At 51.0% G+C, this 26,433-nt stretch overlaps 1 protein-coding gene across 1 annotated transcript in view; it reads right to left on the reverse strand.

The window, feature by feature from the left end:
* Positions 1 to 13,277: 13,277 nt before the first annotated feature.
* The window catches only part of LOC139757881 (uncharacterized), a 389,409-nt gene continuing 376,253 nt past the window's right edge, over positions 13,278 to 26,433 (reverse strand). Inside the window, exon 23 of the mRNA XM_071678798.1 lies at positions 13,278 to 13,358. Coding sequence (XP_071534899.1) covers positions 13,293 to 13,358 — 66 coding nt within the window. The 3' untranslated portion in view covers positions 13,278 to 13,292. The remainder of the gene's footprint in view (positions 13,359 to 26,433) is intronic.

Genomic DNA, 26,433 nt, shown 5'->3' on the forward strand with positions numbered 1-26,433 from the left:
CCGGAGCTCATGCGCTACCAGGATGGAGGACGGTGTTGACCATCCGGGAGATGGTTGAGGCCGGCCAGGAGCTGGAGTGACCAGCCACGATCAGACACGTCCGGACACACGCCCGAGGCCCGACGACTGTTCTCATGGCAAGTGTATCATGATGCGCATGACAAGTGTATCATAACACTCATGACAAGTGTAGCATGATGCGTATGACAAGTGTATCATAACACTCATGACAAGTGTAGCATGATGCGCATGACAAGTGTATCATAACACTCATGACAAGTGTAGCATGATGCGTATGACAAGTGTATCATAATACGCATGACAAGTATAATACTCATGACAAGTGTACCATAACACTCATGACAAGTGTACCATAACACTCATGACATGTAGTTCATCACCCTCCATGCACACGGACTTCCCTACTGTTCCCAAGTGCCTGACGAGGTTATATCAAAATGAGTCAGTATGTGAGGGCATCAGGCAAGCAGGCAGGAGCTGATGATGTCTCTGTCAGTGTGTGTGTGTGTGTGTGTGTGTGTGTGTGTCACCGTCCACCGCCTCACCATACATGGTAGGCAGTTTCACCGCGACACTGGCGCTCGCTACCATCATCATCATCATGGCTCACCATCCGTGTTATGAAGAGTGAACAGAGAAGGGGAGGGGTAGACGAGGGTAGTGGTGGCGGGGGAGCGAGGGTAGTGGTGGCGGGGGGAAGAGAGGGTAGTGGTGGCGGGGGGAAGAGAGGGAAGTGGTGTGGGACGAGGGTGGTGATGAAGGACGAGGGTGGTGATAGGGGACGAGTGTAGTGGTGGGGAATGAGTGTAGTGGTGGGGGATGAGTGTAGTGGTGGGGGATGAGGGTAATGGTGAAGGATGAAGGTAGTGGCGGAGGACGAGGGGGTAGTGTTGAGGGAAGAGTGTGGTGGTGGGGGACGTGTGGAGTGGTGGGAAATGAGGGTGGTGGTGGGGGACGTGTGGAGTGGTGGGGAATGAGGGTAGTGGTGGGGGACGTGTGGAGTGGTGGGGAGTGAAGGTAGTGGTGGAAAGACAAGGGTAGTAGTAGGGGACGAGGGTAGTGGTGGGGTAGAAGATTACTGGGTGGGGAGAACTTATGCAACAGTTGGGAGTCGTAGGATGCCGGGGGTGGGGAGTTTAAGATAGGGAGGGAGAAATAAGGCTAGGGAGAGGAGGGGAGAGTGAAGGATCGAAGTACCCTACCCTATACGTGGTATATCTCTTTGTACTGACTATGTAAAACTCCTTGTCCCAGTTATGTGTCCCGGTGCTGTGCATCAAGTCTGTACACCAATATTGTCATCAATACCGTATGAATATTCCCTTAAACCAATTCCGTTTACTATTTCTGTGTACCAGTTCTATAAACAAATTTACATGCCAAATCTGTCCACCAGTTCTGTGTACCAGTGTTGTGTACTAGATCCATGATCCAGTCCTGTGCGCCAGCTATGTATATCAGTAACACATCCCGACTCTATATAACAGTTCTAGTAACAGTGTGTGAACACTGTTCTCTCGTATTATGGTTCTCTGGTCACGGGACAGACGAAGCGAGTGGTGTGTGTGTGTGTGTGTGTGGTGTGTGAGCAGTGGAGGGATATCCCCAGCAGGAGGTGGGCGACGCACTGACTGACCGACCATTATCCGTGCGACCCACCCACACACACACACACACACACACACACACGCTGGTGGCGGTGAGGTAGACCAGCGGAGGGTGGCTGGCCAGCAAGGGAAATACTCCAGTCGCCCAGCAGCGGTGGCAGCGCTCCGCTCACTCATCGGGGTCCGAGGGTGACCTCATCCACTCATCGGGGTCCGAGGGTGACCTCATCCACTCATCGGGGTCCGAGGGTGACCTCATCCACTCATCGGGGTCCGAGGGTGACCTCATCCACTCACCGGTGTTCGAGGGTGACCTCATCCACTCACTGGTGTCCGAGGGTGACCTCATCCACTCATCGGGGTGAGAGGGAGACCTCATCCACTCAACGGGGTGAGAGGGTGACCTCATCCACTCATCAGGGTCGGAGGGTGACCTCATCCACTCATCGGGGTGAGAGGGTGACCTCATCCACTCATCAGGGTGAGAAGGTGACCTCACCCACTCATCGGGGAGGAAGGGTGACCTCATCCACTCATCGGTGTCCGAGGGTGACCTCATCCACTCATCGGGGTGAAAGGGTGACCTCATCCACTCATCGGTGTCCGAGGGTGACCTCATCCACTCATCGGGGTGAAAGGGTGACCTCATCCACTCATCGGTGTCCGAGGGTGACCTCATCCACTCATCGGGGTGAGAGGGTGACCTCAATCACTCCTCAGCGATAGGAAATTGCCTCAGTCCACTCATAATGAGGAGTTTATACTCTGACCCACTCGTCAGGGAAGGTCAGTACTCTGTCCCACTCGTTAGCTAAGGTCAGTACTCCAACCCACTCGTCAGTGAGGGTCAGTACTCTGTCCCACTCGTCAGGGAGGGTTAGCACTCTGACCCACTCGTCAGGGAAGGTCAGTACTCTGACCCACTCGTCAGGGAAGGTCAGTACTCTGTCCCACTCGTCAGGGAAGGTCAGTACTCTGTCCCACTCGTCAGGGAAGGTCAGTACTCTGACCCACTCGTCAGGGAAGGTCAGTACTCTGTCCCACTCGTCAGGGAAGGTCAGTACTCTGTCCCACTCGTCAGGGAAGGTCAGTACTCTGTCCCACTCGTCAGCTAAGGTCAGTACTCCAACCCACTCGTCAGGGAGGGTCAGTACTCTGACCCACTCGTCAGGGAAGGTCAGTACTCTGACCCACTCGTCAGGGAAGGTCAGTACTCTGACCCACTCGTCAGGGAAGGTCAGTACTCTGTCCCACTCGTCAGGGAAGGTCAGTACTCTGACCCACTCGTCAGGGAGGGTTAGCACTCTGACCCACTCGTCAGGGAAGGTCAGTACTCTGACCCACTCGTTAGGGAGGGTTAGCACTCTGACCCACTCGTCAGGGAGGGTTCGCACTCTGACCCACTCGTCAGGGAAGGTCAGTACTGTGTCCCACTCGTCAGGGAAGGTCAGTACTCTGACCCACTCGTCAGGGAAGGTCAGTACTCTGTCCCACTCGTCAGGGAAGGTCAGTACTGTGACCCACTCGTCAGGGAAGGTCAGTACTCTGACCCACTCGTCAGGGAAGGTTAGCACTCTGACCCACTCGTCAGGGAAGGTCAGTACATTGACCCACTCGTCAGGGAAGGTCAGTACTCTGACCCACTCGTCAGGGAGGGTTAGCACTCTGACCCACTCGTCAGGGAAGGTCAGTACTGTGTCCCACTCGTCAGGGAAGGTCAGTACTCTGACCCACTCGTCAGGGAAGGTCAGTACTCTGTCCCACTCGTCAGGGAAGGTCAGTACTGTGACCCACTCGTCAGGGAAGGTCAGTACTCTGACCCACTCGTCAGGGAAGGTCAGTACTCTGACCCACTCGTCAGGGAAGGTCAGTACTCTGATCCATCCCTGGCAGGAGGATAATGGGAAGGTCTACCAAACCAGTGAACCTACGAGGGAGATTGCCCTTACACACTCACAAAGGAGGAAAGGTGACCTCATTCAGTCGTAAGGTGAAGCGAATGACCTCATAAGGGAGAGGGGAGAGAGACAGCCTCGTCCAGTCAGTAAGTAGGGAGGCAGATGACCCACTTGACTCGTCAGGAAGGAAAGGTGACGTTATGGCCTACGTTCTGACTTACCACAGAGAGAGGGCGGGGGGCGCCCCCTTCCAAGAACCCCCGCTGGGTCAAGACGTGGGACGACTCTAATGTTATGAAGGCTTGGGAGTCGTCGCAACAGTGAGGTCGACGCCCACAACCTCGTATAACGCCTGCCACCCACTCTCCTCCCTCCCGCCCACAGTGAGGAGCCATGCCACACACACACATGCATCGCCCCTAAGTTTTACGTGCACCGCTACACACCTTTACGCCATGGGGAAGGCCTGTTCCGAGCGCACCTCTTCTCTCGGTCGTACGTACACCGCTGTACACCTTTAAGCCATGGAACCCGATTGGACGAGCTCTTGGGTGTACGCAGCCCGCTGCACACCTTCACCACCCACGAGGTAGTTTACTGTACATCCTACGCTCATCCTGTGAGCGATGGTGTCAAAGGATTACAGAGGTCGCAGAGGGTCTCTGTCAGACCACAATGGACTGATATTCATTCCATAAATTGCGATAAAAATTACGTCGGTACATAAAGTTCATAACATGCATTGCATAACCTTCAAGTTGTGGAAACCTTCAACATATGCAATCGTCTCTCGGTTGTACGTGAACGGCTCTTCATAGGAAGAGCGCCTCTTGCCTGTACATGTCTGTCCATCTGCTACATCTCGTGATCTCGCGTATCAACGTATATATTCCACTGTTAGGTTAGTGTTCGTCTGTCAAGACTCTACATACTAACCCAGCAGATGGGTCTGACGACAGGTGAATATGTGGTCCACGTTTGCGAGGCTTTTGTCGTATCATTTTGTCACACAGAGAGAAAGCTGTGCATCACCACCTCACACACTGTTCCACAGACCCATTCACACCACATAAAGGACCCCCGTGCATGAGGTATGGCCAGCTTCCTAGTCATTCTCATGTAGCAGGGGTGGACGGCTCTCGCCCCTGACCATCCCCGCTGACCCGCCTCACCTCTGACCCTTGACCCCGCCTGTTTCTCCAGGCCAAAGGTCAAGGAGATACACCGAACAACACCCTAAGAGGGTTGGATGTTTCGCTTTTTTTTCTATTTGGTTTGGGGAAAGGAAGGGATCGGAATGTGGCAGACTGGGCAGAGTGGATGTAGGCTCCACTGGCGTGTGTGTGTGTGTGTGTGTGTGTGTGTGTGTGTGTGTGTGTGTGTGTGTGTGTGTGTGTGTGTGTTTGTAGTGTGCTGAATACGTAACATTCTTGTCATATTTGTGGACCACCGGTTGCAGGAGGGGCGTGGGTTGCAATGTTTCTTTTCTTTTTGTTTTAATAAGAAAAGTTAATGAGCTAAGGTAAGGTGGATCAGTCGGAGGGTTGGCTGATGTAGCAGGTGTTGGCTGTGGTAGAGGATGAAGATGGCTGGAGTCAGCTGTGGCACAGACTGGCTGGCTGTGGCAGGGATTGCCTATAGCAGGCTTTACCTCTTACAGGTGTTGGCTGTGGTAGGGGTGACTGTGGCAGGAAATGGATGTGATAGAGGGTTGGCTTTGGTATGCACTGGCTGTGGCAGATGTTAGTTGTGGTAGAGATCGGCTGTGGCTAGAGTAAGCTGTGTTAGGGGTTAGTTCTGACAAGGGTTGGCTGTGTGTGTGTGGCGGGGGGGGCAATAACAGGAACTGGCTCCGTCAAGGGTTGGCTCCGGCAGGTGTTGTGTGTGTCATGTGTTGTTTGTGACAAGGTTTGGGTCGAACAGGAGTTGGTGTGACAGGTGTTGGCTATGCCAGTGGTTGGCTGTGTCAAGGGATTGCTGTGTTATGGGTGTCACAGGTGAATAATTATCGGCTATGTTGATATGTGTCTTTGGACTCAGCTGCTGGGACGAAGAAGGTATGTTAGTGAGCAGTTTGATTACGTGGTCTATGTGAGAGTGGCAGCGTTCTAAAGATCAGCTGTTCACTGTGGCTGCCGCTGTGTCTACCACAGTGACATCTGTACAGTACGAGTTGTCGTTGTAGCAATGACTGGAACACTTGTCTCGTGTCGTTTTCTAACTAGTTTCGTTACAGCTGTAATGCTAGTTACGTAGAGGAAGTACTCGCACTGCCTAGTGCTCCTACGTCATGTTTACTTCTACCTGGCACTTACTATACCACCTCGTACTTACCCTACCTGGCACTTAATCTACCTAGCACTTCCCCTACATTTCACTTACCTTCCCTGGCACTTACCTAGCCATTACCCTGTCTGTCACATGCCCCTCCTGGCCCTTACCCTACTTGGTACTTACCCCTGCCAAGCACTTACCCTACCTGGCACCTAGCCCTGCCAAGGACTAAGCTCTCTGGTACCTACCCTGCCTGCACTTACCCCTATCTGGCAATTACTCTGCCTAGCAGTTATCCCCTACCTAGCACTTACCCTTACATGACGCTTACTCCTACATGAAACATGACCCTACCTGGAGCTTCCCTATTTATGAGTGTCGCAAGACTCACAGACGATACAACAAAACATATGATTGGTCGTCCTCATCACACTCACACAGCCACCTCCTCTGGACCCACGGAGGCACAAACCTCAATACTTGAAGTGATCCTTGTAGCACCAACCCCACTGTCATTTCTCATCATAAGGCATTTATATAGAGGCATACGCGACGATACGCTAACCAGAAACGCACACGGACGCATACGTATGTAGTGAAACACACACACACACACACACACACACACACACACACACACGCAAGAAACATCCGGACATACTTGTGAGGAAAGGGAGTGGTTGGTGGCGGTCCAGGAAATTCTGGCCTCATACACATTACTCACGTGAGTAGCTATCATCCAGGCACAGAGGGTACATTCTGGACCACTCCGGCTCACGTGAACCCACGACAGTAACCCGTAGATGTCACCACTTCAGGAAACCGAAAACTGAAGCTTCGAAGGACAGTCGTTGCTGCTGACATCATATTTATTCTGACTGAAGGGAAGTGAGATTTCCTCTCTCTTCCAGAGCCTGGAAGGTGTGCGGGTGCACGGAGGGCCGTCCTGGATAGCTACCTGCACCTACTGGAACTCACTGGATTGATATAAACTCGCTGCCTCCTCTTTGGCGTCTTACAAATAGGTACTCATGTGTGTGTGTGTGTGTGTGTGTATGTGTGTGTGTGTGTGTGTGTGTGTGTGTGTGTGTGTGTGTGTGTGTGTGTGTGTGTCCAGCGTCCCAGATGTGGGTCAGCGATACAGACTCGTTGTGCCCATGCCAAGGATCCAACAGACGTGGCTCTGTGTGTGTGTGCGTACGAGCTGACTTGTTACCAATGAGATCCCTGGCGCGATCCCCTCACAGACTCAGTTATCTCGCTTCTGTCGTGACAATTTGGCGAGACTATTTCTCCTCCTCATTACAGAACTTGGCCGGCAAATCCCCCACAGCTCAGACACCTCACAATTTGGTCACGCTAAAGAGGAACAGCAACACGTAGCGCAGAATTACCCCCAGGACTCGCGAGGTGTACATTCCAGCAAAGCCTTCACCTGCCGGGTCCAGTGAAGTCCTGTTTGATCACTCACAACACCTCCTCCTCCTCCTCCTCAGTTGCAGGGGTGGGTAAGGCGGCTCCTGAGTGGCAGAGAGAGGCTGAAGGTTGTGACTGTGGCTGGGCGTGGCAGTAGAGAATGGAATGTGGGCATGTGGATGGGTTACTGTTCAGCAAGGAGAATGGAATGTGGGTATTTAGGTGGATGGCCGTGAGGGAGAAGGAATGGGTCGTCTGTAAAGGTATGGATAAGGATTATGGGGAAGTGCAGGTACGTAGGGAGCTGTGAGTGTTGGGGGATGGACTCCTTGTAAAGTGGGAGTGTTGGGGATGGACACTTTGTAAAGTGGGAATGTTGGGGATGGGCACCATGTAAAGTGGGAGTGTTGGGGATGGACACTTTGTAAAGTGGGAGTGTTGGGGATGGACACTTTGTAAAGTGGGAATGTTGGGGATGGACACCTTGTAAAGTGGGAGTGTTGGGGATGGGCACCATGTAAAGTGGGAGTGTTGGGGATGGACACTTTGTAAAGTGGGAGTGTTGGGGATGGGCACCATGTAAAGTGGGAGTGTTGGGGATGGACACCTTGTAAAGTGGGAGTGTTGGGGATGGACACTTTGTAAAGTGGGAGTGTTGGGGATGGACACCTTGTAAAGTGGGAGTGTTGGGGATGGATACTTTGTAAAGTGGGAGTGTTGGGGATGGACACCTTGTAAAGTGGGAGTGTTGGGGATGGACACCTTGTAAAGTGGGAGTGTTGGGGATGGACACCTTGTAAAGTGGGAGTGTTGGGGATGGACACTTTGTAAAGTGGGAGTGTTGGGGATGGACACTTTGTAAAGTGGGAGTGTTGGGGATGGACACTTTGTAAAGTGGGAGTGTTGGGGATGGACACCTTGAGGGAGTGTTGGGGATGGACACTTTGTAAAGTGGGAGTGTTGGGGGATGGACACTTTGTAAAGTGGGAGTGTTGGGGATGGACACCTTGTAAAGTGGGAGTGTTGGGGATGGGCACCAATTAAGGAGTTGGGGATGGGCGCTTTGTAAGGTGAGAGTGTTGGGGATGGGCACTTTGTAAGGTGAGAGTGTTGGGGATGGGCGCTTTGTAAGGTGAGAGTGTTGGGGATGGGCGCCTTATATGGTGGGTGATGGGACGTGTTTAAGATATTAACAGTGAGGTTAGGTTACCTCACAATCTGCACATCTCACACCATCACGCATGACAAGATAATATCCCCTCACCCCACAAGTACCCACACTCACCCCACAAGTACCCACACTCACCCCACAAGTACCCACACTCACCCCACAAGTACCTACACTCACCCCACAAGTACCCACACTCACCCCACAAGTACCCACACTCACCCCACAAGTACCCACACTCACTCCACAAGTACCCACACTCACCCCACAAGTACCTACACTCACCCCACAAGTACCCACACTCACCCCACAAGTACCCACACTCACCCCACAAGTACCCACACTCACCCCACAAGTACCCACACTCACCCCACAAGTACCTACACTCACCCCACAAGTACCCACACTCACCCCACAAGTACCCACACTCACCCCACAAGCACCCTTACTCACCCCACAAGTACCCACACTCACCTCACAAGTACCCACACTCACCCCACAAGCACCCACACTCACCCCACAAGCACCCTTACTCACCCCACAAGTACCCACACTCACCCCACAAGTACCCATACTCACCCCACAAGCACCCTTACCCCACAAGTACCCACACTCACCCCACAAGTACCCACACTCACCCCACAAGTACCCATACTCACCCCACAAGTACCCATACTTACCCCACAAGCACCCTTACTCACCCCACAAGTACCCACACTCACCCCACAAGTACCCACACTCACCCCACAAGTACCCACACTCACCCCACAAGTACACATACTCACCCCACAAGCACCCACACTCACCCCACAAGTACCCATACTCACCCCATGATCGTCCAAACATCTGTTTCCATCGAAGCCACCAAAAGAAGTCAAGTCATTGCACAAGTGTTGCTTCCTACAGCCCTAATCATACCTTGAGAGAGTACATAACAGAGGGGAGATAGGAGGATCATTTCTCATAATAAGGTAATATGTATTCGCCTGTACACAGGACGCACTATGAATTATACATAAAGTGAGAACGAGAATGTTGATTAGATATAGATAAGTGGTGGACCCAGGACACGTTAGTCGTAAATCGTGTGATAGAGACGTGATAAGTCTGGACACAGACTGCAGAAGCACCGAAGGCAAGTAAATGAATTAATATAAAGAGATAAATAAACAAATGTGTTTGTTTGTTTGTGGGTGTGTACGTGTGTGTATGTGCGTGTGTGTGTGTGTGTGTGTGTGTGTGTGTGTGTGTGTGTGTGTGAATTACTAGTACCAGCGCTTCGACCAGCTATGCCACAGTGCCTTCCCCACCTCACCTTCCACAGAGGAACTCACCACACTACGAGCAGTAGCGCAGCCTTTATACTCATATTCCCTCCCATCTCTTCGCCCACAAGCGCTGGAAACAGCCTCAACCCCTCGGCGCGTGGCCAGAGGTACCTCGATCACCCAGCAGAGTAGTGGAGCGTGTCGGAGAAGCACCTCCGTCAGGAGGCTAAGGCGATGCTTACATCTGCCGCAGGGGGGGTGGCTCCCTGACCCCTCACGTCTGACAGGCCATTATGTACACCAGCAGTAAGTAATGCGTGGCCAGCCAGCACCCGCCTGCGGGCAGGGCTGGGTCAGGGGTGCTGAGAGAGCTGGGGGATGGCGGGAGGGGCTCCGGCCTGGATAGAGTATACGGAGGGACGGTGGGTGGGTGAGTGTTGGGCCTTCTGTATGCTGGTAACTGTAGAGGCAAGAGAGATGATGACTGGAGGTGGTAGAAGATGATGAAGATGGGCGAGGGGAGGACCAAGAGATAGATGTGTTAGGGAATAAGTGGAAAAAAAGAAGAGTGATCGTAGATAGTGGGTGAGGGGTGGAAGAGGAGCGGCAAGTGTAGTGGATGACTGAGGTGAAGGAGGCTCACGAGAAGGTAAGTGGTGCGGGTGGCGGAGGTGACGGGAGGTGGGCAGGAGGCGGTGAAGGTGATTAATGAGGTGTGAGGAGCCCGGAGAGGAGGAGGAGGGAAATTAGAATTCCACACAGGTAGGCAGGGGGACGGATCCTGCTGAGGCTGCAGGTTAGAGAGGGAGAAGGGAGGGAGTATAGGATGGGGAGGAGGAAGAGAGTCATGAAGGGGTGGGTGGGTGATTAGAAAGGCGGACAATTGAATGCATAATTCAAGAAGGAATGAAGAATGACACGCATGTGACGTCATGGCCATATCGTTGTAGGAACTAACGAAGCTGTTCATAGGTAGGAGTAGGGAACAATGGGTAAAGCGAAGGAGGGAGGGAGGGAGATGAGTTCGTAGAAAGTCGGAGGCAAGGGATGGGTGAAGACGAGGAATATATCAGGAGGAAGCGAGGGATTGTAGCCGAATGGGGAGTACAGGAGCTTCGTTAAGCAGAGGATGTGGAGGAGAAGGTAGGCGAATGCGTGGTAAGAATAGGGGGAGGAAAACTGCGTCAAGAGGACGGGCAAGGATGTGCCTGGAGTGGAGGAAGAGGGTACTTCTTGAACAGGTGGTGCAGGCAAGATACGAGGAGGAAGAATCGCAGAAAAACCAGAACTACAGAAATGGCAGAAAGGAGAATCATGGACACAGATATAACATTTTCTCTCCTTGTATATCACAGCCTCAGCCATAAGACGAAAGCCTTGTATTGCCCAGAGACGATGTGCTGGTGGATATATAAGGCGCCAAGCTCGGGGGTGTTGGGGTAAACATTCTCCACATAACACGGCATCAACAAGACATCACTTCACCATAACACAATCTGCTCTGCTGGATCCGAACATAGTTGTGATTAGACTGTGTGGAATTCTGCACATACGTCGAAGTCCAGCTATCTGAGTGTCCTGTTTCTGAGGGAGGTTGTCATAGTGGTAATAAAGTTGTTGGTTCTCTAATCTTCGCTTTGGTTAACTGGTTTCCTCTGATTCAGAATCTTGAGTGACAGAAATTTCAGTAACAGTTTCCATTAGAACACAGACTCTGATTCAAATTTAGTGAACTCCATAGAAAATATTGAGAGTAACATATGCAAGAAAATAACTTTTATATAACACATTGCCCAAATCACTATGTATCATTACGTCAACGCAAAAAAATTTCGTAACAACTTTATGTTGAGTTGAGGAAAATACGGACAATACGTCTTGTGCTCCGATGTAGCAGAAATAAGGCAACGTTCAAGTAGCAACTTTAACGAAGAATCAAGGATGTTTGACTGGGGTATTGTGATGATGAAAACACTGGGGTGGTGAGGAGAGGCAAGAGGGAAGGGAGAGTGGAGACAGCTGGACTGAAAAATTTGCCGCCAGGGCCCAAGATGTCTCTCCCAGGCCCTGTTGGCCATAGACCTTCGTTCATGCGAATGAGAAAGACTAATATTCTAAACATTTACAAAACAATTAATACCATTTGAAAAGAATAAGAGTCAGATATGAGCGGTAGAGTGTGATAATTCCTGCGAATCACACCAGGGGGAGAGAATGTGAGGCTGGTGAGGTTGGTGTTGGTCTCCGCTGCCCAAGGAGGGGTCAGAGGTCACGAGTGCACAAAGGAAGACCATTAGAGATTAAGCAGCACAGGTCAAGCCGGGTCAGATGAGGCAGCTTTGTGTTAGTGGTCGTCCAATAAGGGTGTGTGTGTGTGTGTGTGTGTGTGTGTGTGTGTGTGTTCGTTAATCATGTTCCTCACCTACTAAGTCCCATTACGCACTCGAGCGTTACCTCCTTATTACGTACCGCGCAGGCGCCGGACCGCTCCCCTCATTCGACGTATCTCTCATCAGTGATGTTGATCAACTAACGCCATAACACACGCACTTAACTACATTATAACTATGAGAGGAACTGGACCTCCAAATGTTCACATTCCTCAGTTGAAAGTTTAGTTCCTCACGCTTCCCGTTACCAGATGCGCACGGGAACAGCCAGATGCGCACGGGGACAGCCAGATGCGCACGGGAACAGCCAGATGCGCATAAGAACGGCTCGCAGAACCGAATACAAATCTTCAGGTCTTTCACACATCGATCTACATTTGGTTAGTCCGACGAAAAAAAAAATGAGTTTGTGTCATCTGGAACAAGTGAAGGGCGAGTCCACGTTCGAATTTCTTCGACAGAGCGCCAGAGGGAGGCGTCACACACCCAGGTCTACGACGGTCAGGGAGCTACACCTGCTGGACATCACACAAACACATCATCATCATCATTATCATCATCATCGTCATCATTATCATCCGTTAACAGGGATGTGAGGCTGAGTCACCAGGCGACGCAGTCCCCCGTGGTACCTGGCGAGGCAGGCGAGACACGACACTGGTCAGTCCCACAGCGCGTCATGACCACCACCAAGCAAGAACCAGACCTTCCACTCTCCTCCTCCTCCTCCTCATCATCATCAGGAGGTCGCCTGACCATCCCTCCCGCCGTACCTCGTCCTCAGCGCTCACTCCTTAAGAGCTTTCGTTGCTGAAAAGGTTTTATAAACGAAGCATTTGTGTTTGACCTCCCAGTCACCTGGGCATGTGTGTGTGTGTGTGTGTGTGTGTGTGTGTGTGTGTGTGTGTGTGTGTGTGTGTGTGTGTGATACACCATCGTCAGTCCAGCAGCGTGGGCGGTGGCATGAGATCCCGTTGGGTGACAGCAACAGAATCCCACGCGTGTGAGCAGCTGAGTACGACTCATTGTATCCTGGTGCCACATCGTCTCCTCCTCGGCTTACGACCAGGACTACGACACCTGTCACTCACTCCCAGCTGCACGTTACCCAGTGGGGGAGAATTATCAAACCATCCACTGAAACCTTACCCAGGGGATGGACCCTGGAACATTTATACACAGGGGTGGGAGGTCATCGTGTCACTACTATAATAATATTTACAGTGGGATTCTCAGTGATGTTGATAGCATTACTGACCTGTCTCTCGTCCAGCAGCCGCCCACACCTCACCTCTACCGCATAAATGACGTCTTACCTGTAAAGAAAGAAATACATACGTTAATATCTTATTGCAATTAACCTGTATCTAACTGAAGGCTATGTTAAACACTCTAGTCGACTCTAATAGTCATTAAGAATTTGCTTACCGATTCCTATTCAAATAACCCCTGTATGTGTTTTACAACCATATTCAGTACTTTACATTGCCCAGGGTAAATCTATGTTCTAGCCATAACAACCTAATTGACCTGCCATGGCACATAACAGCATCAGAACACATTCTTTAGGATCTCATTCATAAGAACAGATTGGCTGCTTGTCCTCAGTCCGGCCATACTTCACACACAATCCCAACTAGACTCAAGTCTGGGTCACCTCATCATTCATACGACACATACTCTGTGGCTCCTCATTACCCACAACAGATGCACTGCAGCTCCACACCACCCTTACCAGACGTAAGCTTACGGTTTGCATCACTCATGCCATTCATACTCGACATTCTGTTGCACTAGACCACACTCTCCAGTGAAGATGAAACCCTACATAACTCATAGCAGACATAAGCTGCAGGAATGAACCACCCATTATAAACCCCACACTACTTGTGCTGGTAATGCCTGGGACTTACATCACTAGAAATGTACCGTGACTACTACGGGTACCAATACCTCACACTCCTCAGTCTACATACACGTCAAGGCTCCACACCTCCCACACTAGACATATGTACACTTGAGTCTCCACACCACCAATACGAGCAAGGTATGTTCGGGTCCTATAGCCATACGAGTCCTAGAATCCTACACCAACCACACAATCATGTTCGCTTCCTACACTTACCATACGAGACACGTCAGGGTCATACACAAGGAATACGAGACACGTCAGGGTCATACACGAGCAATACGAGACATGTCAGTATCCTACACCAACCATACGATGTCTATCCATGTCTAACACAGGGTCCTACAACCCTATGATAGACATGGTAGAATTCTACACCACCATACCAGACATGTTTCAGGACCCTGCACCAGACGCTTGGGTTTCAGACCACACTTACCAGAGATGATAGGAACACATACCATTGTCATTAGTTAGATCTGTATATAACCGCCTATAGAACTGAAGTTAAAGGTTACCTAGACCACTCTAGTTAAGGAGGAATTAGGACTTTATACCAACCTCACTAGATTCATGTTAAAGCTTCGTCGTTTCATAACTACCACTCATAAGTTACAACCCTGGTCTATGCTTGATTAAACATAATCTAGTACCTTATACCAACCTCGGAACACCAAGTTGGAACCATATATCCCCATTACTAAATACAAGTTTGTGCCCCACAACACCTTTACAATACATACGCCAGGAACCCACACCACATTCTACACACTAAGTTAGGAAGAGCGGCGCTTCCGTCAGTTGCATGTTAGGGTTTCACACTAATCCTACCAGGTAAGAGTGAGAACTACACACCACACTATTCATGCACAAGCTAAGACCTATCGCCACACTAACTACAGAGGAGGGAGGGCCTCATACCACCCTCACCATACTCACATTACCACATACAAGATACATCCTCCACACTGCTCAAGTTAAGGCCTCTTGCACCTCTCTAACAACACACAGGTTAGAGTTCCCTATAACATCGTCAACAGGCCTCTCTTTGCAGATAGTAATTAAGACCTTCATTAACTTGAACTGCGACTCGAAAACACCCGTTCGAAACCCTGATGTGAGGATGCCAAATCCCTTGACCTTTTCCCCTCTTACCCCAGCCACGAGAAGCGAGACTCCTCATGAAAAACCAGAGCAAGCAACGTCTTGAGGTCACAGGTGAAGGTGTTCACTGTTGTCACAAAGCAAACTAACTTTAAAAAGGTTGGAATCAGGTCACCCCTTACTCTTCTCTCCTCCATGGGGCATATGGGACTGTATGGGAAGGGTATATAACAGCCGGCGAACGCCTCTCCAGCATCAGCGAAACTGATTACGCTGCAATATACGAGGCCAAGGACCAGTGTCTACCCTCCGCCCACCGTCCTCGGAGCCTGAGATACAATACTCGTGTTATGAACGAGAAAGCTGGACTGCCCCGCACACAGGAATGCCTGGAATGAACCAGCCCAGATCCACATGGTCGATAATGATTCAATAGATAAGTTTCGCGACGGCATATTAGGACACGGGCACTGAAAAGGAAACGACCATTTTCTTAAACGAGTTGGAACGACTCGACTCTTGCCGGGAATTGTGAGGTGTGAGTTAGAGATAGCAGAGGAAACTTGTTGCAATGACGACGAACCATGAATATGAATGAGACTCGCGTAGGACAATGGGGCAGAGAGAATGGGATGTGGGAACAACAATAGGGACCTCGGGTGCCCGGGTCGACCTGCGGAGGCCAACCCCAACACACACACACACACACACAACTTTAGTCGGGTTCACACACACACATCGAAGGAGTCAGAAGGTCGCTTGGAACAGATGTTCATACGAGGCGAGCATGAACAGACCTTCATCATCAGGAAAGAGAAAGTGTTCTTGGAACATAGAATACGTGAGTTAATCTTCCTATGGTTACCAACTCTAGCGACAAAGAAAACCAGAAGGGGAACTTGTGATGACATGGTAGAGAAATTATTACCTACCCAATTCGAAAATGGAATGGTTTTTTCAGCTGAATCTTTACTTTGCCCAAAAGAATTAATGTTACTTCTCTTCAAAAGCGTATGGACAAATCATTTCATTTTTATCTATCATTACAAGCCTTAGTATACTCTCCAATCACCAACCTGGGGTAGAAATACAGGTACAGTTTGCGGAAAACTACAGGTACAGTGAGCAGATCTGTTCCACTAATACCCCGCCTGCGAGAACACACACCCTTAGGCATGTGAGGGTAACTATTGCTTGTGTCGTGTATATCGGCCATCACTAAACTCCGAAATCCATTTACAACACCACCACTCGTGCATGACAGCCAACTTATGCCACACACCACTCCCGCTCCTTGACAACCAACAGTTGCCACAGACCACCATCCATCCATGACAGTCATCAGTTGCCACACACCACCACTATTCCATGACAGTCATCAGTTGCCACACACCACCATCATCCTTCCATGACAGTCATCAGTTGCCACACACCACCATCATCCTTCCATGACAGTCATCAGTTGCCACACACCACCATCATCCTTCCATGACAGTCATCAGTTGCCACACACCACTCCCCTTCCATGACAGTCATCAGTTGCCACACACCACCACCGTCCATAAGAAGCATCTCCTAGTATCCGTAGGGATCACACTCCCCATTTTCTTAGATTCATATAGAAAACGCCAGTCTCAGATTAGGCTCCAGCATGGCATGCATGAGAGAATTTATGTTGAGGTAATACAATAAGTCGAGACGGGAACCACGTTATACGTTTATGCTAACAACCCAATTCAACACAAACAGTCGTTAATGACCAGCTCCACGTCATTCTACTCCATTTTCCTCCTCCTGTGTGTCATGCACTCACGACGTGGGCATGGCATGTCATGCACTCACGACGTGGGCATGGCATGTCATGCACTCACGACGTGATATATCAGTGATGGTCTATACAAATTAGATAGCTTTATTGTTGATAAAATTTGTAAAATGATAAGTTTATGAACGCTCGTTGTACGTTTTGGACAATCACATGTTTACCAAATGGCGTCCTAGCTTCGTCTCTTCGATGTATATCAACTGACTGTTATATTTCTCTCTTGTGTCTCCCCTGATGATGTGATTATTACACGAAAGTGCACTTGGGAACTTTTCGTGTTTCATTTTCCCCGTGGACACATAGGAATACATATGTGTGAATAGAAAAGAATAGAACAGAATAGTTCATTTGCTCAGACCTTTACTGAAAGTATTTAGCACACCTAAATAACATAAGCAATCATCTTTAAAATGTAATTTACGATTTACATTTGAGTAACTAAACAATATGGCTCGTTAGCAATAATTACATTTACTTGTCAATACATTAATGCATCTAAATATACCAAACGCTGATGTCAAAAAGAGCGATAGTTTGTTAAGTTATATTAGTAGTTAGTTAATAAGAAAAGTTACATTAGTATTTTGTATTAACTAAATATATTCAAACTGACTTAACTTAGATTTGTAACAGTTGGACATATACTTATTTCGCCACTTGACAAAATCATCCTTTGAACACAGGAATGTACATGATATTTATCACTCAAACATGAGGGTGTGTGTGTGTGTGTGTGTGTGTTTGTGTGTGTGTGTGTGTGTGAGTGTGTGTGTGTGTTTGTGTGTGTGTGTGTGTACCCCTCAGTGCGAGTTAGCGTGTGAGTGCAGCTGAACCCCTCGACGGGGGCAATAACCCGACACCCACAACTATGTCCCAGGATCTGCCTCACTACCTCATCAAGGCTCATCGTCCCTCATAACTGTCCTCCCTGAGTCTACTGGGAGCTGAGGGGGGTCTCCCAGAGAGGGGCCATCTTGACCCCAAGATCAAGCCCCCTCCACACACACCCCCAACACACACCCACACACACACACACTCACACACACACACACACACTCACACACACACACACACAAACACACACCCACACACACACAGACAAACACACACACAAACACACACACACACAAACACACACACACACACACAAACACACACACACATATACACACACACACACACACACACACACACACACACACACACACACATACAGACACACACACACACACACACACACACACACACACACACCCAGGCGCAAGATGTCACAGGTCGGGGCGTCTTGTCATGCGTGCATGAGGTGATCCCAGCTCACAGGTTACCCAGATCAGTGGAGAGAAGTGAACCCTGGTACCCCCTCACACCTCACAACATTATGAGGACGAAAAAGATACTTTGTCGAAAGACTTCATTACAGTCCTGGTTCTTCAGCTCTCTTAATTTCCTATCCCAAACTACGAATTACTTCTTCTGTTTAATGGATGATTATGTTTAGATATCTTGATTCCATCGCCTACCCACTATGGCCTCTCCTAACCCGGTGAGAGGCCAGGTGAATCATTCCTACCACTTCCAGTCCAATATGAGGCCAGCGGAACCATCCACACTGCTCCCACCTCACAGTCGGGCCAGCAGAACCATCCACACTACTCCAACCTCACTGTGAGGCCAGCAGAACCATCCACACTACTCCAACCTCACTGTGAGGCCAGCGGAACCATCCACACTGCTCCCACCTCACAGTGAGGTCAGCAGAACCATCCACACTACTCCCACCTCACTGTGAGGCCAGCAGAACCATATGCACTGCTCCCACCTCACAGTGAGGCCAGCAGAACCATCCACACTACTCTCACCTCACTGTGAGGCCAGCAGAACCATATGCACTGTCCCTACCTCACTGTGAGGCCAGCGGAACCATCCACACCACTCTAACCTCACACTGAGGCCAGCGGAACCATCCACACTACTCCCACCTCACAGTGAGGCCAGCGGACCATCCACACTACTCCAACCAACCTCACAGTGAGGCCAACAGAACCATATAAACTACGTCATACCTCACAGTAAGGTTATAAGAACTGTCTAAAGTATATTTCCAGACTTATTTTGACGCCAGAGAAGCCATACCACTGTGCGTCTTCCATCCCACTGTGAGAAGAACCATCCAAACTACTCCATTTACATAAAACCAACGTGGGGCCGGCAGAGCTATGTATACATTCCTTTAGCCATGAAACTGTGAGGTAAGGAGAATCATTCATAACATCCTGTATCCTCATTAATGAGGCCAGATGGACTCTATATTATCTCCCTCCTCACGGTAAAGCTACGAAGAAACCCTCACATCACATCTTCCATAGTGTGTTGAAGACAGAGATCCACCTACCATTGGGTTTCCCACAGAATATAGAGCCAGGTTTCACCTTCATGTTTCCCATTAGTTCTAATGCCTCAGGTTCTCACCAGCTATGACTGGCAGGTGTCTCGTAAACTCCCAGCACCGTCTCACCATCGTCTCGCCAAGTATAAGGCCAGAGACATAACCATGATACGTCTCTCATTAACAATGAGACCTGAGGACTATCACACTAGGTGTCTCGCTACATGAGGAGAGGAGTCCATCTTCATATCCACTAAGATTACACATTCGACCCACAATAGATCTCTCTCTTGCTTCGAGGCTCAAGACATGTCTCACCACCTGCTGGTCCAGGGCAGGTCCACAAAACACTTGGACTCTCACAAACTACACAACCAGGCTGTCCCAGAATACGTCCTTCACCTCCTACAGGACCTAAATGTCTCGCTGAAGTAGCCAGCTCAGAGTAGCTCTCCCACTGATCATATAGCCAAGTGGTATGACTGCTGTGGTATAATCTCTCTCCATCTACGAGCACGCTGTAGGCGGACCTGCTACAGCAGTTCCCTCACCAGCTACATGACCGAGTGGTCCTGCCACAGGAGGGAAGGAGGGAGGCTGTTCGAGGCGACCCTGATGGTTCGACCAACCGAGATCACGCACCACAGCGCTGTGAGGGCTTGAGATCACGCACCACAGCGCTGTGAGGGCTTGAGATCATGCACCACTGCGCTGTGAGGGCTTGAGATCACGCACCACTGCGCTGTGAGGGCTTGAGATCACGCACCACAGCGCTGTGAGGCTAAACAACTTAGTCCAGTGGTTACAGCTGCACTCACTCCCTCACCAACTATGAGATGTCAACGCGTCTTCCTCATACCACCTCGGCCACCCAGGGCAGCGCCTCCGCTCAGCACGCTGTGGTCCCCCGCAGGACAATGCCTCTAATTTCGGCCACCGTTGGGCCTCATTGTGAGCACAACTTATGGTGGCGCTCCCTCCGCCATCACACCCAAAAGCGGCGAGAGAGAGAGAGAGAGAGAGAGAGAGAGAGAGAGAGAGAGAGAGAGAGAGAGAGAGAGAGAGAGAGAGAGAGAGAGACCCCCCCTTCGCGACGCCCTTCTTGCCCACCGCAGTAACCAAAGCCCGAAGATGTTATCAGCCAGCGATAGTGCAACACTCGTGTGTTATCAGCCTGCCATAGTGCAACACTCGTGTTATCAGCCTGCCATAGTGCAACACTCGTGTTATCAGCCTGCCATAGTGCCACACTCGTGTTATCAGCCTGCCATAGTGCAACACTCGTGTGTTATCAGCCTGCCATGGTGCAACACTCGTGTTATCAGCCTGCCATAGTGCAACACTCGTGTTATCAGCCTGCCATGGTGCAACACTCGTGTTATCAGCCTGCCATGGTGCAACACTCGTGTGTTATCAGCCTGCCATAGTGCAACACTCGTGTTATCAGCCTGCCATGGTGCAACACTCGTGTTATCAGCCTGCCATGGTGCAACACTTGTGTTATCAGCCAGCCATAGTGCAACACTCGTGTGTTATCAGCCTGCCATAGTGCAACACTCGTGTTATCAGCCTGCCATGGTGCAACACTCGTGTTATCAGCCTGCCATAGTGCAACACTCGTGTGTTATCAGCCTGCCATGGTGCAACACTCGTGTTATCAGCCTGCCATAGTGCAACACTCGTGTGTTATCAGCCTGCCATGGTGCAACACTCGTGTTATCAGCCAGCCATAGTGCAACACCTGTGTTATCAGCCAGCCATAGTGCAACACTCGTGTGTTATCAGCCTGCCATAGTGCAACACTTGTGTTATCAGCCAGCCATAGTGCAACACTTGTGTTATCAGCCTGCCATAGTGCAACACTCGTGTGTTATCAGCCTGCCATGGTGCAACACTCGTGTTATCAGCCAGCCATAGTGCAACACTTGTGTTATCAGCCTGCCATAGTGCAACACTCGTGTGTTATCAGCCTGCCATGGTGCAACACTCGTGTTATCAGCCTGCCATAGTGCAACACTCGTGTGTTATCAGCCTGCCATAGTGCAACACTCGTGTTATCAGCCTGCCATAGTGCAACACTCGTGTTATCAGCCTGCCATGGTGCAACACTCGTGTTATCAGCCTGCCATAGTGCAACACTCGTGTTATCAGCCTGCCATGGTGCAACACTCGTGTTATCAGCCTGCCATAGTGCAACACTCGTGTGTTATCAGCCTGCCATGGTGCAACACTCGTGTTATCAGCCTGCCATAGTGCAACACTCGTGTGTTATCAGCCTGCCATAGTGCAACACTCGTGTTATCAGCCTGCCATAGTGCAACACTCGTGTTATCAGCCTGCCATAGTGCAACACTCGTGTTATCAGCCAGCCATAGTGCAACACTCGTGTGTTATCAGCCAGCCATAGTGCAACACTCGTGTTATCAGCCTGCCATGGTGCAACACTCGTGTTATCAGCCTGCCATGGTGCAACACTCGTGTTATCAGCCTGCCATAGTGCAACACTCGTGTGTTATCAGCCTGCCATAGTGCAACACTCGTGTTATCAGCCAGCCATAGTGCAACACTTGTGTTATCAGCCTGCCATGGTGCAACACTTGTGTTATCAGCCTGCCATAGTGCAACACTCGTGTGTTATCAGCCTGCCATAGTGCAACACTCGTGTTATCAGCCAGCCATAGTGCAACACTTGTGTTATCAGCCTGCCATAGTGCAACACTCGTGTTATCAGCCTGCCATGGTGCAACACTCGTGTTATCAGCCTGCCATGGTGCAACACTCGTGTTATCAGCCTGCCATAGTGCAACACTCGTGTGTTATCAGCCTGCCATAGTGTAACACTCGTGTTATCAGCCAGCCATAGTGCAACACTTGTGTTATCAGCCAGCCATAGTGCAACACTTGTGTTATCAGCCTGCCATAGTGCAACACTCGTGTTATCAGCCTGCCATAGTGCCACACTCGTGTTATCAGCCTGCCATAGTGCAACAGTCGTGTTATCAGCCTGCCATAGTGCCACACTCGTGTTATCATACATCCATTACATGATATTCGATTGTGTGGGATCCCGGTCCTGGTAGAGTTAGGAGGCTATTCAATCCACTGGCGACCCAGTGAGTTTTATTGTGAGAGAAGTGATTATCATACGACTAACATCCCATTTTCTTTTCATATCAAACAGTTGCTGTGGCAGAACTTCTATTGCCGTTGTTTCTCCTTTCTCAAGAAGGAGGATTAAAAATTCATCCTTTGTCAGAACCAAGACTGATATAAACAATGGACACAGCAGAGAATGCGTTATTTATATAATCAATTGATGGAGAAGAACACTGTACAGTTGCTGGCCCTGTAGAAAACCTCAGTTATCTGCTGTCAATTCACAATTTTTCCGTTCATTCTGTCTTCAACAACCTACCCTCTGCATCACCTCTATACTCCCTACAGCCCGCCCGGCCGAGGCTGCAGCTGAGGGAGAACATACACAAATGTGAGACTGTTCTATTTACGAACATCGAACGTAAAATGTACCGTGACACACCGTGCACTGTCAGCAGCACTAATTCTACGTTATTATCGCCTTCTATAAAGTATTATAGTGATAAACTCGTGTTGGTTTCCCGAAAAGTAGGTATTAAACTGACGTGATGTAGACAGCAGCTGCCCAGGGAAGTACAGCCTTCCTGATTTAGGAGTGTTGAAGTGATGGCCGGGACCATCTTACACCCTCCGTCTCAAAACCGAAGGTCTTACCTGCTTTCTAGCGGAAACTAAACCACTGGGTTAAACTACGAGACTTATTATCTTACAGCTGTTTCTATACACCTATTTCCCTCTTTCAACCACTTGTCTTGACACACACATTTCATCTGTTCCTCTCCTCTTATATCTATTTTGATCTATTTTCAGAGTGCAACCTGGCATCTATAAGAGAATCTATCCTCACGCAAGGGCGACCTTGCCACAGACTAGGAATACAAAAGTACACACAGCAACACGTGCAGCTGTGGCAGCTCTCGAGCACTGTGGTGGCCACCAGGGGTTGATCGACCCTACCATTCAACACCAGTAAAGCCAGCCAGTCTGGCCACACCAGGTGGGCCCAGGGTCGAGGATGGCCTAGCCTTATGGCCAGAGGTGGCCCAGCTTTATGGCTAGAGGTGGCCCAGCTTTATGGCCAGAGGTAGCCCTGCTCTGTGGCCAGAGGTGGCCCAGCTTTATGACCAGAGGTGGCCCTGCTTTATGACTAGAGGTGGCTCAGCTTTATGACCAGAGGTGACTCAGCTTTATGGCCAGAGGTGGCCCAGCTTTATGGCTAGAGGTGGCTCTGCTCTATGGCCAGAGGTGGCCCAGCTTTATGGCTAGAGGTGGCCCAGCTTTATGGCTAGAGGTGGCCCAGCTTTATGGCCAGAGGTAGCCCAGCTTTATGGCCAGAGGTAGCCCTGCTTTATGGCTAGAGGTGGCCCAGCTTTATGGCCAGAGGTGGCCCAGCTTTATGGCCAGAGGTGGCCCAGCTTTATGGCTAGAGGTGGCCCAGCTTTATGGCTAGAGGTGGCCCAGCTTTATGGCTAGAGGTGGCCCAGCTTTATGGCTAGAGGTGGCCCAGCTTTATGGCTAGAGGTGGCCCAGCTTTATGGCCAGAGGTGGCCCAGCTTTATGGCTAGAGGTGGCCCAGCTTTATGGCCAGAGGTGGCCCAGCTTTATGGCTAGAGGTGGCCCAGCTTTATGGCCAGAGGTGGCCCAGCTTTATGGCTAGAGGTGGCCCAGCTTTATGGCCAGAGGTGGCCCAGCTTTATGGCCAGAGGTGGCCCAGCTTTATGGCTAGAGGTGGCCCAGCTTTATGGCCAGAGGTGGCCCAGCTTTATGGCTAGAGGTGGCCCAGCTTTATGGCTAGAGGTGGCCCAGCTTTATGGCTAGAGGTGGCCCAGCTTTATGGCCAGAGGTGGCCCAGCTTTATGGCTAGAGGTGGCCCAGCTTTATGGCTAGAGGTGGCCCAGCTTTATGGCTAGAGGTGGCCCAGCTTTATGGCCAGAGGTGGCCCAGCTTTATGGCCAGAGGTGGCCCAGCTTTATGGCCAGAGGTGGCCCAGCTTTATGGCCAGAGGTGGCCCAGCTTTATGGCCAGAGGTGGCCCAGCTTTATGGCCAGAGGTGGCCCAGCTTTATGGCCAGAGGTGGCCCAGCTTTATGGCCAGAGGTGGCCCAGCTTTATGGCCAGAGGTGGCCCAGCTTTATGGCCAGAGGTGGCCCAGCTTTATGGCCAGAGGTGGCCCAGCTTTATGGCTAGAGGTGGCCCAGCTTTATGGCCAGAGGTGGCCCAGCTTTATGGCCAGAGGTGGCCCAGCTTTATGGCCAGAGGTGGCCCAGCTTTATGGCCAGAGGTGGCCCAGCTTTATGGCCAGAGGTGGCCCAGCTTTATGGCCAGAGGTGGCCCAGCTTTATGGCCAGAGGTGGCCCAGCTTTATGGCCAGAGGTGGCCCAGCTTTATGGCCAGAGGTGGCCCAGCTTTATGGCCAGAGGTGGCCCAGCTTTATGGCCAGAGGTGGCCCAGCTTTATGGCCAGAGGTGGCCCAGCTTTATGGCCAGAGGTGGCCCAGCTTTATGGCCAGAGGTGGCCCAGCTTTATGGCCAGAGGTGGCCCAGCTTTATGGCCAGAGGTGGCCCAGCTTTATGGCCAGAGGTGGCCCAGCTTTATGGCCAGAGGTGGCCCAGCTTTATGGCCAGAGGTGGCCCAGCTTTATGGCCAGAGGTGGCCCAGCTTTATGGCCAGAGGTGGCCCAGCTTTATGGCCAGAGGTGGCCCAGCTTTATGGCCAGAGGTGGCCCAGCTTTATGGCCAGAGGTGGCCCAGCTTTATGGCCAGAGGTGGCCCAGCTTTATGGCCAGAGGTGGCCCAGCTTTATGGCCAGAGGTGGCCCAGCTTTATGGCCAGAGGTGGCCCAGCTTTATGGCCAGAGGTGGCCCAGCTTTATGGCTAGAGGTGGCCCAGCTTTATGGCCAGAGGTGGCCCAGCTTTATGGCCAGAGGTGGCCCAGCTTTATGGCCAGAGGTGGCCCAGCTTTATGGCCAGAGGTGGCCCAGCTTTATGGCCAGAGGTGGCCCAGCTTTATGGCCAGAGGTGGCCCAGCTTTATGGCCAGAGGTGGCCCAGCTTTATGGCCAGAGGTGGCCCAGCTTTATGGCCAGAGGTGGCCCAGCTTTATGGCCAGAGGTGGCCCAGCTTTATGGCCAGAGGTGGCCCAGCTTTATGGCCAGAGGTGGCCCAGCTTTATGGCCAGAGGTGGCCCAGCTTTATGGCCAGAGGTGGCCCAGCTTTATGGCCAGAGGTGGCCCAGCTTTATGGCCAGAGGTGGCCCAGCTTTATGGCCAGAGGTGGCCCAGCTTTATGGCCAGAGGTGGCCCAGCTTTATGGCCAGAGGTGGCCCAGCTTTATGGCCAGAGGTGGCCCAGCTTTATGGCCAGAGGTGGCCCAGCTTTATGGCCAGAGGTGGCCCAGCTTTATGGCCAGAGGTGGCCCAGCTTTATGGCCAGAGGTGGCCCAGCTTTATGGCTAGAGGTGGCCCAGCTTTATGGCCAGAGGTGGCCCAGCTTTATGGCCAGAGGTGGCCCAGCTTTATGGCTAGAGGTGGCCCAGCTTTATGGCTAGAGGTGGCCCAGCTTTATGGCTAGAGGTGGCCCAGCTTTATGGCTAGAGGTGGCCCAGCTTTATGGCCAGAGGTGGCCCAGCTTTATGGCCAGAGGTGGCCCAGCTTTATGGCTAGAGGTGGCCCAGCTTTATGGCTAGAGGTGGCCCAGCTTTATGGCTAGAGGTGGCCCAGCTTTATGGCTAGAGGTGGCCCAGCTTTATGGCCAGAGGTGGCCCAGCTTTATGGCCAGAGGTGGCCCAGCTTTATGGCCAGAGGTGGCCCAGCTTTATGGCTAGAGGTGGCCCAGCTTTATGGCTAGAGGTGGCCCAGCTTTATGGCCAGAGGTGGCCCAGCTTTATGGCTAGAGGTGGCCCAGCTTTATGGCTAGAGGTGGCCCAGCTTTATGGCCAGAGGTGGCCCAGCTTTATGGCTAGAGGTGGCCCAGCTTTATGGCTAGAGGTGGCCCAGCTTTATGGCCAGAGGTGGCCCAGCTTTATGGCCAGAGGTGGCCCAGCTTTATGGCTAGAGGTGGCCCAGCTTTATGGCTA

This window comes from Panulirus ornatus, chromosome 28, assembly GCF_036320965.1.
Source record: "Panulirus ornatus isolate Po-2019 chromosome 28, ASM3632096v1, whole genome shotgun sequence".
Lineage (NCBI taxonomy): Eukaryota > Metazoa > Arthropoda > Malacostraca > Decapoda > Palinuridae > Panulirus > Panulirus ornatus.